General features: G+C 38.7%; 1 protein-coding gene across 6 annotated transcripts in view; it reads left to right on the top strand.

Annotated features, from left to right (window-relative positions):
• Positions 1-13,204, top strand: part of CEP120 (centrosomal protein 120) — a 64,338-nt gene that overhangs the window by 26,911 nt on the left and 24,223 nt on the right. For all 6 annotated transcript variants that reach the window (XM_036071915.2, XM_036071918.2, XM_036071917.2 and 3 more), the window contains 5 exons: positions 1,262-1,358; positions 1,458-1,610; positions 2,137-2,226; positions 10,841-10,933; positions 12,232-12,393. In XM_036071915.2, the coding sequence (XP_035927808.1) occupies positions 1,262-1,358; positions 1,458-1,610; positions 2,137-2,226; positions 10,841-10,933; positions 12,232-12,393 (595 nt within the window). The remainder of the gene's footprint in view (positions 1-1,261; positions 1,359-1,457; positions 1,611-2,136; positions 2,227-10,840; positions 10,934-12,231; positions 12,394-13,204) is intronic.

A 13,204-nucleotide genomic window follows, 5' to 3' on the forward strand; every position in this document is an offset into this window, starting at 1 on the left:
GTCAAATAAATAAAATCTTAAAAAAAAATACCATTGTTTGCTCACATAAGTAGAATATCATGAAAATAATCAGATCATTACTAGTTATTTTAAATCTATGGGTTATGAATATTAACTTTTATTGCCCTGCTCTGTAGACAGAAAAGTTTTAGGAGACTTAGGTAAGAGAGTGTTTCATTTTGCTTCATTCATGTCTTCTAAAGCTGTGAGATTAGAAGAAAAATGTGAAAATTGATTATTAAGGGTTTGCTTGTGTGGGTTCCATTCACTGAAGTTGTGTTTGACCAAGGATTTATGGAATAGATTTGATTTAGACAAAGCTACGTTTCTTGTAGCCAAGATTGTATTTTCCTCTAACAGTTTAGTAAATGCTCCTTGTAGTTCTCTGATAGAGAAATCCTCGTTATAATAAAAATTATATATAATTAACCAATTTTCAGGAATTATCCTGAAGCATCACTCACATCCTGTGAAAGATTTTTTTTTTTTTTTTTAAAGATTTTATTTATTTATTTGAGAGAGAGAATGAGATAGAGAGAGAGCATGAGAAGGGGGAGGGTCAGAGGGAGAAGCAGACTCCCCGCCGAGCAGGGAGTCCGATGCGGGACTCGATCCCGGGACTCCAGGATCATGACCTGAGCCGAAGGCAGTGGCTTAACCAACTGAGCCACCCAGGCGCCCCTGTGAAAGATTTATATACAAGTGCTTCGCCCAGGAAAAAAGTGGAATAAGAATTCAGAATAATCTATATATAATCAAGAGTAGGGAAATTGTTTTTTTCTTAATTTTACTATATAAATTCATTAGGATATTTTACAGGCATTAAAACACACATTCTGAGTTAAAGCTGACTACATCAGAAAAATGCTCCAGATGGAAATGGAGAAAAAGGGACAAAATGGTTTGATCTTAACATGCATGAGTGCATGTCCCTCTGCACGTACATAAAACAGAGGAGAGGAAGGAAATGAAAGTTCAGCAGTAATTACCTATGGGCATTAAGATTTTACATTTCTCCACCAGTGTTAGAGGTCATTTTTTTAGTAAATGTGGGTATGGACTAATTAGAGTGTTTATGGTCAAGTAAGATCCTGTATGTGGAAGGTCTTGAAGCCTATAGAATTTAACTGCAGTTGGAGTAGCAAGAGTGTCAGGTACAAGAAATGTGACCTAGTCACTGCTAGACCTTTGGGGAAATAAAAGGAAAAATAATAGAAAAGGGTTTCCATGAATTTTAAGATATTTCTGATTTCACCTGCAGGTCAAACAACAGGATAATGGATCTTTCTTATACAGTAACTCTAGAAGATTATGGACTAGTAAAAATGCGTGAGATTCTTGTCTCTGATTCATCTCAGGTCAGTATCACTGAGAGTGAAACCTGACTCTTCACAGTGGATCTCATGCGCTACATGTGTGAGCGTACTGGTTTCACTTCGTTTTCGTTCATGTCTCAGGGTTTATCTGCTGTGCAACAGAAGCCATCTTCCGTTCCTCCAGCACCTTGTCCTTCAGAAGTCCAGACAGAGCCTCGAGAAACCTTAGAATACAAAGCAGCCCTGGAGCTAGAAATGTGGAAAGAGATGCAAGAAGACATTTTTGAAAATCAGGTTACTTTGTCTACTGACTACATTTCTTTCTTCTCCGTAAGGCTTTTCTCTCTCTGTTCCATGGGTGCCCTACCCAGTCCCTCTGAATATCAAGAATGCTTTACTCTTATATAAAAACAGAATAAAAAAATACTCGTTAAATGACAGCTGGGCAGAAGCCACGCAAGAAGGATTCCCCTAAACTTTCTCCATGACTCTGGGGCAGAATTAGGACTTGCAGGTTAGAAATCAGAGACTGAAAACTTGAACATTTCTTTTAATTTCAGGCCCTCATGTAGCATACCCTCCTGGAGCCTGAAATCATCTGTCTGGAAACGAGAGAGTTAGAGAACAGGTCTTACGTTAGCTTTATTCTCATATGGGCATTCCTTGCCTCAGGCCTTCTCTTTGTTTGGTTTAGGAATAAAAGGGAATTCCTGAAAGAAACCTATCGGTGAACAGTATTAATTCTTTACTACCGAACAACTGATTGGTGTGTTGGAAATACTGATGTGTTTTCTGTGACTGTTTTGTCTTCCTCTTGTAGCTAAAGCAGAAGGAATTGGCTCATATGCAAGCTCTTGCCGAGGAATGGAAGAAAAGAGACAGAGAGAGAGAATCACTTGTAAAGAAAAAGGTAATAACTTCTATAGAAATCAAAGGTGGAAAGGAAAAATATTAATGATAGTATCTTGTACATGCATTAAAGAAAATCTGTGGAATATCAAAGTATAGTGGTTGTATATTGGCTTGGATAAAGTGGATGAATGGGTCAGGAGTAGGAGGAAGGCCTTTCTCTTAAGGTGTTTGGTGCTATTTCGATTTTGAACCCTGCAATAGTATTATTCTTTCGAAAACTGAATATTCTAGAAAAAAAGCCTACTTCTGTATGAAAAAAGAAAATAAGACATCTAAGTATATATAAATGTTACAATTTGTTAGTTAATAAAAAAGCATCAAAAACTTATAAGCTCTTTTTAAGAATTTAATTCTGGAATAAATGACATCTTTAAAAACAAAATGAGACCATCTGATCTTACTCCAGAAAGCAAAAGTTCAATACTTACCTATTTACATTCAAGTTATTGAGTAAAACAAAAACCCTGAAAATTAGACTTGTTTCAAATATTGAAATTTAACTTTCATTTTAGTGGTTAATGATGTATTTATAAATGGGAGGAGACAACCAATGGCAATGTGGTTTGCTACACTCGACCAAGCCAGGAGCAGGGTGCGGACTAGAATATTCTTGAAAGTTACTTTATTTTCTTCTCTGATTTCTTTTTTTCTTTTTTAAATTTTTTTATTGTTATGTTAATCCCCATACATTACATCATTAGTTTTAGATATAGTGTTCCATGATTCATTGTTTGTGCATAACACCCAGTGCTCCATGCAGAACGCGCCCTCCTCAATACCCATCACCAGGCTAACCCATCCTCCCAACCCCCTCCCCTCTAGAACCCTCAGTCTGTTTTTCAGAGTCCATTGTCTCTCATGGTTCCTCCTCTTCTCTGATTTCAACCATTTACATTTAATGGGTAATTATTGACATGGTCGGGGTTTTTTTGTTCTTGTTTTTTGTTTGTTTTGTTTGTTTTATATATTTGGGTTTAAATCTACTCTGGTTTTCCATTTGTTCCATCTTAGTTTTTTCTTTTTTTTTTGTCTGCTGCTTTTTCCATTTTTTGGATTTATTGACTTTTTTTATGATCCCATTTTTTTTTTTTTTACTATTACCTTATTAGCTGTATCTCTGTTTTACTGCCTTTTTTTTTTTTTTGATGGTTGCTTTAAGGTTTAAAATATGTAGCTTTAATTTATCACAATATGCTTCCAAGTGCTATTCTACCACTTCATTTGTAGTGTAAGAAGTTTACAGCAGTACGTGTCCAGCATATGTCTTTTGTGTTGTTACCATCATAGATTTTGCTTTTACATGTATTACCCTAAATATATTTTTGCTTTACAGAGTTAGTTTTTAAAGAAGTAAAACTCTGAGGCAGTAGTCCTTTTTTATTACCCAAATACATAACATTTCTTTTAGTATGGGTCCGATGGCAATAAATGCTGTCAGCTTTTATGTGAAGAAGTGTTTATCTCTCCCTCATTTTGAAATAAATATATTTTCACTGGGTATAGAATTCTCAGTTGACAATTTTTTGTTTCAGTCTTGAAAGTTGTTTCATTTGCATTTCGATTGTGTTTTTCTGATAGAAAATTTGCTGGCCCTTTTACCTTGGCCCTCTATCTGTAATGTCTCTTTCTCTGAACTGCTTTTAAGACTTTTTTCTTTACCACTAGTTTTCAGCATTATGATTTTGATGGGCCTTGTGCTTCTGTGTGTGTGTCTTTGTTTGTCTGTGTGCGTGTGTTCACCCTGCTTGGAGACTTTGAGCTTCTTGATTATAGGGTTTTATCAAGTTTGAAACAGTTTGGGTTTTTATTGCTTAAAATTTTTTCCTGTGTCTCTTTCTCCTCTTGTGCTTGGATTGCAATGTACATGTATCTTAGACTGCTTGATATTGTCCCAGTGAGAAGTGAATTATTTTTTTGTTTTTTTTTTTCCTTCTCAGTGCTTCGTTTTGGGTATTTTTTATTGCTGTGACTTCAGGTTCACCTGTCTTGTCTTCTGAAGGGTCTAATTTGCCATGAATCCATTTGAACATAATTTTTCATATACTGCACTTTTCATCTTTGAAAGGTCCATTTGGGCCTTTTCCCTTTTTTTAAACATACTCCACTTTTTCTCATGTTCATGTTTTCCTTTTCAGTATCTGCAATATATTTATAATATGTTATCTACTAGTTCCAACATCTGTATCATTTTGAGGTCTCTTTCTGTTGTTTTTTCACCTGGTTATAGGTTACATTTTTCTCCTTCTTAGCATGACGGGTAATTTTTTGTTAGATACCAGAAATTGTGAAGCTTACATTGTCAGTTGCTGGATCTCATTATGATGTGAAGTTACTTGGGATGAGTTTGATCCTTTAAAGTTTGGCTAGGATGAGGTGAGAACATGCCGTAGCCTTGGGCTCCGTAACAGTATGTAGACGCCTGGTGTGTCACAGGGTCTCTTCCCTCGGATGGGTAGGAATGCACACTCCTCTCAGACCTGTATGAGCTCTGGGAATGCTTCATCTTAGAGCTTTCCAGTGGTAAAGTCCCCAGCCTTCGGGGTTTCACCTCAGACTGGAGCAGACTACTCTGCAGGTCTCAGGTGCTCACTCTCTCCACGTCTCCCTCCTCTCCTCACCAGCTTGACTTGCCTCATCCTCTTTGGTCTGTCTATTGCCTCAACTCGGCCAGATGGCGAGGGTCTGCTGGGTCCCCCTTCTGTGAGCTAGAGTCTGGAAAGTGCCTCCAGGAAGTCCACTAGAGTTCCTGTTAGGGCCTCATTTGTTTCTGCTCTGTCAGGGATGATGGTCCTGGGCTGCCCATTCTCCAGTGTGTGAATGCACTTGTTTCGTGTGGGTTGTTCCATTTGTGTTTGGGGGGGGTGGGCAGTTAGTCTTCTATGGGTAGACCGAACAGAAGGCCCCCAAGCCTTTGACTTTAAAGTAACTGTTTCAACTTTATCTCCCCTAATTCTCAACCATTAAAAATTTGAAAAACCAGTGAATTAAAAGAAAAAGATAATAGGACCACTCTAAAGCATCTGTTCTTAAATACTCAAATAACTGAAATTTAAAAATTTAGAGCCCCTCACACATACTTAAACTTTATAGTAGTTGTACTAAGTGTGACTTTTATATTAAGTAGCATTTATAGTTCTCCAGTATCCTTTATGAATTGAATCTGAGCCATCAAATATTGAAAGTTTTTTAATTTTTCATTTACCTTTTAAGGCAAGACGAGTTTATTGTTGAACGATTTTTTAAAGTGCTGTTGAAGAGTTTTTCAGGGTTGAGGTTTGCAAAAGTCAAATCTTGAAACATTTTTTAGTTAATAATTTTGACAAATCCACCTTGTGCCCTAATTGAACTTTCTATTGCAAAAAAAAAAAAAGAGAGAAAGAGAGAGAAAACAGTTTTTGTGCAATGAGTTGGAAAAAAAAAAAGTCAGTGATTTCTGGTTGGTTGTCATTTTGCTATTATCTTTTCAATTGGCTTCCAGTATATACAGTTTCTCCTACCATTTCAGCTTGAATTGACAAGCTCCTGATTAGTTAATAAGAACTCTGCTCAGAAAATGGAATATGATATCTGTCTAGTAAGTGGCTCAGGTATTTATTTGAATTAGTCATGTCAAAAAGTAGATTGGATATTGCCATTTTATTTCAATCTAAATACATTTGGGAGTTACAACTCATCCAGTGTAACGTGTGCTCTGTCTTGTAAGAGTATGGTCAACTAGGATGAGATCTGTTTTTCTAAAACTTGGTAAGTTACTGTAAAATTGAGTCCGTGGGAAGAAAAAAGCAATTTTTTCTTCAATAGGATGAGACCTTTTCAAGCTAAATTCTCTGAGAATCTCACCATACTATTTTTAGGTCTAAAATGTATGAGCCTTTTCTGTTCATTTATTTTCACTTTATTTACCTGTTTTCTTCAAAACAATATGTAACTTCTTCAATAGTTAGACAGTTTACCTGAAGGAGTCCGGATAATACTGATGGAACATTATGCAGTCATTTAAATTTCATTTTATTTCTGCTATTCGGCACAAAATAATTAGTTAATAGTAAAATGGAACTCATCTGCTTATTATGAGGAACTTCTATCTTGCCTTACCAAAAAGATGTTAACTAGCTAATAGCCCACCAATTCAGGATGTAGTGGTGAAGGAGTATATGTAGTAAAATAAAACTATATATAATCAGATCTCAAAGATACTAGTATTTCATAATAATAAATTACTATTTTAAGCTTATGATAGGCACCTAATGATATATATCCTTATGGGTGACTGGGTTTATTAATCTATCAATTAATGTTTTTTGGTCATCTTTTGGGACCATTTGGAGGCATTATTTTGTCACCTGAAAAGGAGCAGATTGTTTTTGTGGAAATTTCTCTGTTTGAAAAAATAATTTATTCTCTGGAGTTATACATAAACTTTTCCTCCAAACAAATGAAGTCTTAGTTAACCTTGAAACAGATAATATAATGATTTGTCTACCACCCCCTTGGGGCCTTTGGGGTGAAGTGAAATATACTAAACCTTTATTTCCGGAAACCAGTGTATTGCTAATGACCTGGTTGTACAGACGGATATGCTAAATCCGGTGATTGTTAACTAATGAATGTGTCTTAAAGTAATTTATGAGTAGGATACTCTGGTCCTGTTCTGCCTTCTTCATAGCTGAGATCATGTTTATTCTGTCTTCTACGTGACTTCCCATCAGATAGCTAAAGATCGCTATCATGTACCCACAAAGAAGGGAGAACTCAGTTCTACATAAGGGAATAGTATGAGGAAGTGTTTCATGGATAAGATTATGCTTTTACTTTGATAAAGATTAGTAGATACTACCAGGTGGACTCAAGGGACATTCCAAAGAAGTTTGAAATAGGCTTGGCATTAAGAAAATTGTATGTAGGTTGATGTGGGAAGAAGGGAGGAGAGGGTATGCCTCAAGAAATAAGGCATAGAGAGGTTTATGGAATGTAAATGCTCTTCTGTTCCATTTTGAGGAGGTTAGACTTGATCCTGCAGACTTTCTCAGCCGGGGTTTCTTGAGAGAGTTAAGCCCTAATGCTTGCCAGCATCTACTGTCACTAATGGATTAACTTGATCCTATGCTTCTACATTAGTAGAGAAGACAGAGAAAAAAATTACTTGAATCATTTTTTTATGGTCTGTGGTTCAGCTGATAGCCCACCTTGGGAAAGGTAGAAATTTGAGAAACTTATTTTTTTAATGAAGACTTTTATGTAAGAGAACAAGGAAATGAGATTTTTGTTTTCGAACAGTCATTCTGGTGGAAGTATAATGGACAGAATGGAAGAGGGTGAAGCTAAAGTCAGGAAGACCAGGGAGGCAATAATATATATAAAAGAAGATGAAGGCTCAAAAGTCAGAGCAGTGATAAGGTGGTAGAGAAAAGGGGAACGGGAGTTAAAGGGAGTGAAGGAGGTTTAAGATCTGAAGCCTAAGGGATACTCATTGCTACCCAGTGCTCCTCCTCCTTTCCCTAAGCAGTTCATTCCCTCTCCAGAACAGTTCTCAACCAAGCCTCCCTCATCCTTACCCAGTTTGATCTTTCCCTTTCTAAAACACTTCCTTTGCTTGACCTCTCCTCCTATAACCTTCCTACTGTTCTACTGAATTCACTGGTCTCCCCTTCCCAGTTTTCATGCTGGATCATTTTTTTCCCCTCAGCCTCTGCTGGGTTTATTGGCTTGCCCCAAGGTCCAGTCCTTGAATCTCTTTTCTGTTTTTACGTTTCTTCTGGTGTTGTCCTCCACTTTCTTACTGTCCTGTACACGTTAAATACAAGTATGCATATTATACATAACATATGTGTATTATATATAACACGTACCCACTCGCATCCCCTGCCTCTTCCCTGGACTCTGCACCTCGCTGTTGGCACTGCCACTGACTGTCTCATAAGCAGCTCAGATGTGATCTAAGAACAAGTCTGTATCTCCCTCCTGTATACATTTGTTCGTGTTGATTCCCCATCTTAATAAATGGCGATGCCTTTTACTCAGTTTCTCAGGTTACAAGGCAAGTTATCCTTGACTCTGATTCCACATCTAGTTTATTAGCAAATCCTCGTGGCTCCACACTGCATATGTATCCTGGAAACGAACCACTTTGAGCCACCTCCTTCACAACTTTATGTCTCGCCTAGGTGACTTCTCTCCTAGTTACTACTTAGCTCAGCATCCCTTCCTCTTTCCTGACCCCGGCAGCTGGTTATATCCATATCATCCAAGAGGGAGGCTTTTAAACCAAAAGTCAGACAGTGCACGCCTCTGCTAAAACCTGTCATGCTCTTCATGGCACGTAGAATAAAACTCACATTTTGTACCAGGTCCCACGAGGCCTTAGGTGACCTGTCTCCTAGCTTCCTCTGTGACCTCACTGCTGTCAGCCTCCTGCTACTGTCTGTTCTTACCAACCTGGCCTCCTTGCAGTTCACCAGATGTGCTAAGCCACGTCCCCCACCTCAGGATCTATGGAATGTCCTTTTGTTAGAAGGTCTTTCTGGTCTTTTTTTTTTTTTTTTTTTTTTTATTTATTTGTGAGAGAGAGAATGAGAGGCAGAGAGCATGAGAGGGAGGAGGGTCAGAGGGAGAAGCAGACTCCCTGCTGAGCAGGGAGCCCGATGTGGGACTCGATCCCGGGACTCCAGGATCATGACCTGAGCCGAAGGCAGTTGCTTAACCAACTGAGCCACCCAGGCGCCCCTCTTTCTGGTCTTTGTTCCGGATAATCCGAGTGGGGCCTTCTCTGATCATTATATCCAAAATACGCCTTCTTCCTTTGCTCCCAGCCACTAGCTAGACACTCATTCTGCTTATTTTCATCCTGGCATTTACTTAGGATTACATTAAATATCCACTTCCTTGTTCATAGTTGGTCCTCCCTCAGAATATAGGTATCACAGGACTTTCTTTTACCCACACCTGCTAGGTTTTCAATAGATATTTGTTATTTAAATGATGATGATTTCCCGTTTTTATACATTTTTGAGTTTGAGATACCTAGGGAGTATTGGCATATGCAGCAGATCCTTGGGCTTAGAGGTCCAAACCTCTGGAGGGGGTTTTGACTTGGCAGGCTGGATTTGGGAGTGCTCCGTATACGTGATGGTAGGTGGTTTGGGTCATCCGCGGAGGTCATGTAGCAGGAAAGGAGACCTCCTGAGACAGGGCTCTGGGAACACGCACATTTGCCTTGCGAGAGGCAGAACATTGGAATTCTGACTCACCATCCTGTTTCCCTATCCCTGTAAGACTTTATAAGGAGGTGTAGGGCACACTTAGTTGTTTTTTGTTTTGTTTTTTAGGTAAACCAAAAGTAGGTGGTAGAGTTAACAGAATTCTTACGTAAGTGATCATGATTGGTTGGTATGTCGGGCCTAAATCACTGAAATAAAGTTTAACAAGGACAAATGTCAAATTCCGTAGTCACAACAGTCTTTTGGACAATAGTTATGTGGGTATAGTTATCCCAGGTTTAAAAACAAAAGTCTTGGGGGAATTTCTTTGACACAACAGATGGCGTGATCAGGATCCTGAAATAGCACATGCGATTTTAGATGAAGTTAATGGACTTGCTGTTCTTGTCTCAGGCAGGGGACATTCTTTGGCTTCGGAAGTAGTGAGATCACATCGGGCTACCACATTTTTTAAAAGACTTAGTCTAGAATCTAATCTTTAGATTAAATCTAAGATATTAGATGATGTGAAAATCAAAATATGTGAATAATAGCTAAAACTTGTGTTTATCTTGGAGAAGAAAAAAGACTAAGAGGATATATGATGGCTATCACCAGATTCAGATATGTGAAGATATTTTTTTTTTCTTCTAAGGGGTACAGGTAAGGTTCAGGAGGATCAAACCAAGGTCCCATTGACTACGGGAAAAAGAAGATTAAGATGTGGCCTGGGATCTGGAGACTAGTTGGTGAGGATAGAAAAACTGGTTCAGAAAGTCCTAGTAGAAATGATCAGTTACAAATGAAAGATAGGAAACTGTCAGATTCCTACATGCTGTGTAGGCTGAGCTAGCAGACCTCTTATTCTGAATGGGACTCACAGGGTCAAAGAGCAGAGCAGGACTGCAAGCCCATAGCAACCGGGGTACTAGGCTTGGGGCCCAAGCAGGGAGTGTGGCTTCAGAAGCGATCATGGAACTGCAGGAAAGGATGAGATCTGAACCAGGAGGAGGACAGACTTGAAACTGACTAGCTGATCTAGCAACAGAATTCGTTCTAGGGAAGGAGTGTAAGTGATGAAAGGGGGGCATCAGAGAAATACCGGAGTGTTGACCAAGGCAGATTTTAAGGAGCTAGATGTTGCCTGAACATAGGATTTTACTAGCAGTCTGATTGTCCAGTGGGAGAAAGAGCTTCCTCGGGAAACTGAATGTCACTAGAGAGAGCCAAGCAGAAGCGAGATGGGCTTCCTTCCTTAGGGTACTGGAAAGAATTTCTGCTTTGAATTGGTGGATGTAATTCATGATTTTCCTATTCCCACGTCTTGTGTTTCAGTAAGTTATAATGTATGCATCGTTGAATTTGTTCATGTTTTGAATTTGGGGAAAAGGTAATTTTTCTTTTATCGTACTTTAGGTGGCTGAATATACTGTTCTAGAAGGAAAACTTCAAAAAACCCTAATTGACCTAGAGAAGCGAGAGCAGCAGCTTGTCCTTGCAGAGTCAGAGGTAACTGTATTCCTCTATCGTATGTCTTCATTTCCCAGAATCTGTGTTCTAGGTCCATACTATTATTTTTCCTTTATGCTCATATAAACTCCATTTCATGGAAGCTGTCTTGTAGGCATGATGGAGAAAACTGCTGTTCAATAATAGGTCAGAACGTGAGGAATAGATAGCCAAATATTTGTTACTAGAAATGTTAATTGTTAGCCAGCTTTGGCTGATATCTGCAGTTGTAGAGACTTCTGGTTAAGTTTCCCAGTATGGGGAAGGAAGGGAGAGTGGCACTACGTAGAGAATAGAGAAAATGTAGCACGGGCTCAGTGGCCTAGCCTTCTGACCTTGTTCTCGCTAAGAAAGGAACACCCTTCTTTGTTGCCCATTAAAGGTTAAATCCGAAGGATGGATGAAAACTTCTGTTAGTGCTACGCCTAGTTAGCAATTTTGTTAGGTTGTACTAAATTTTACCCTAAATATTTATTTAAATTACTACAAAAGTCACTTCAAAATAATTAGAATTTACCCCACGTTAAATTTATATGCCCCTTCCCTAACCACACGTGTTTCTCAGAATTTTTCTCAGCATATCTCTCTTAAATTTGTCCTCACATTTTCTGGAATTTCTAAGTTGATTTGGAAACAAATATATTTAAGGTCAAACATCTAATACAAAGGCTCAGTCACCTTCTGTGATACTAGGCAGAATGTAAGAAATTTTGTGGTTTATTTTTAGTAGGCTCCATGTTTTAGTAGGCTACACCCTGAAATCAAGACCAGAGTTGAGATCAAGAGTTGGCTGTTTAACCAACTGAGCCACCCAGGCGCCCCCATTTTTTTTTGAAGATTTATCTATTTGAGAAAGAGAGTGTGCATGAGCAGGGGGAGGGGTAGAGGAAGAGGAAGAAAGAATCTTAGATGGTGTCAGACGCTTAACCGACTGAGCCACCCAGGCACCCTCAAAATATAAGAAATGTCTAAAGAAGAAAAGAAACTTGGGCATATTTGCTTAGATAATACAATGGGTTTTATTCAAATAGGAATTTTAAGTTATTAGGGCCTTTTCAATTGAATTTATGTGAGTCATATATGGAGTTTTGGATATACTTTTTATATTAGAATTAAGTGATGATGGATTAAAATGTAGAATTTCAGTATGTTTAAACATTAACTCTAATAACGGAAAAGGATATGGAGATAAATTTGTAAATATTCCAAACATTGACTGTATATAAGGATAATAGACTACTGAACAGTGTCACATGGCCAAGAGCAAGCCCACCTCTTACAGACGCACCTGTTGTCAGGTTCAAAGAGAGAGAAAGGAACTGAAATTAGAACGTGAACGGAACCTGCAAGAACTTCAGGACTCTATCCGGAGGGCCAAAGAGGATTGTGTTCATCAGGTGGAACTAGAAAGGTTGAAGATGAGACAGCTGGAAGAGGACAAACTCCGACTGCAGCAGCAGGTGGGAGCTCGAGCTTCTCTGTATTCACTGAAAAGTGAGAAAAATACACAGTAAATCGAACTATTGATCATATTGATTGCACCGAGATTCAGATCGACTTTAAGTCAAATCTTGTTTTCCTAAATCAAAGCTAAAGACGATGTTGGGATAATGTTCCTTCCCTTATCATTATTCACATGACAAAGAACTAAATTTGACTCCACAAATTTTTTTTCTGACAAATTTCGTTGTGGCCAATACATTGTTCATGGACTGTTATATAGAAGTCTCATGTAAAAGATGAAAGATCGAGTGGTAAAAGTGGGCAGTTGGGATGGGCTTCACCGGTAGTGCTTCCCTTCTTCCACTTCTTAGGGAGATCGAGCCTTCTAGAATAGAGGCTTCTAACATGCATTAGATTCACCAGGGGATCTTTTTGAAAAACCCATTTCTACCTTGTCCCAGACTGATGTATTGCATGTATTGCATATGCTTGCATCTTTGTGGGAAGCACCTTTGTGGCACAAACTGGTATTTTGGAAAAATTAAGCCCAGGCACTCCTCTAGAACATAGTCTGAGACCTGGGGGAAACCTGGCAGGGGAGTGGGGAGGGAGCTGTGGGGCAGCCCACGTGTCTGGGAGCTGAAATTGCTCAGCCCTTCACTGGGAACATTTCACAGCTTATATAAAAGAAAACATTCTAGGCCCCGAGTCAGAACTAGGTTCCATATACTCAGCATACAGTTCTAACTAGACAGGGAGAAAGGACAAAAAGACCCTGTCAGTGAAAGGTGATCAAGTATCTGTATTCCGGTATATAAAAGCCGGTCA

This window comes from Halichoerus grypus, chromosome 2 (genome assembly GCF_964656455.1).
Source record: "Halichoerus grypus chromosome 2, mHalGry1.hap1.1, whole genome shotgun sequence".
Lineage (NCBI taxonomy): Eukaryota > Metazoa > Chordata > Mammalia > Carnivora > Phocidae > Halichoerus > Halichoerus grypus.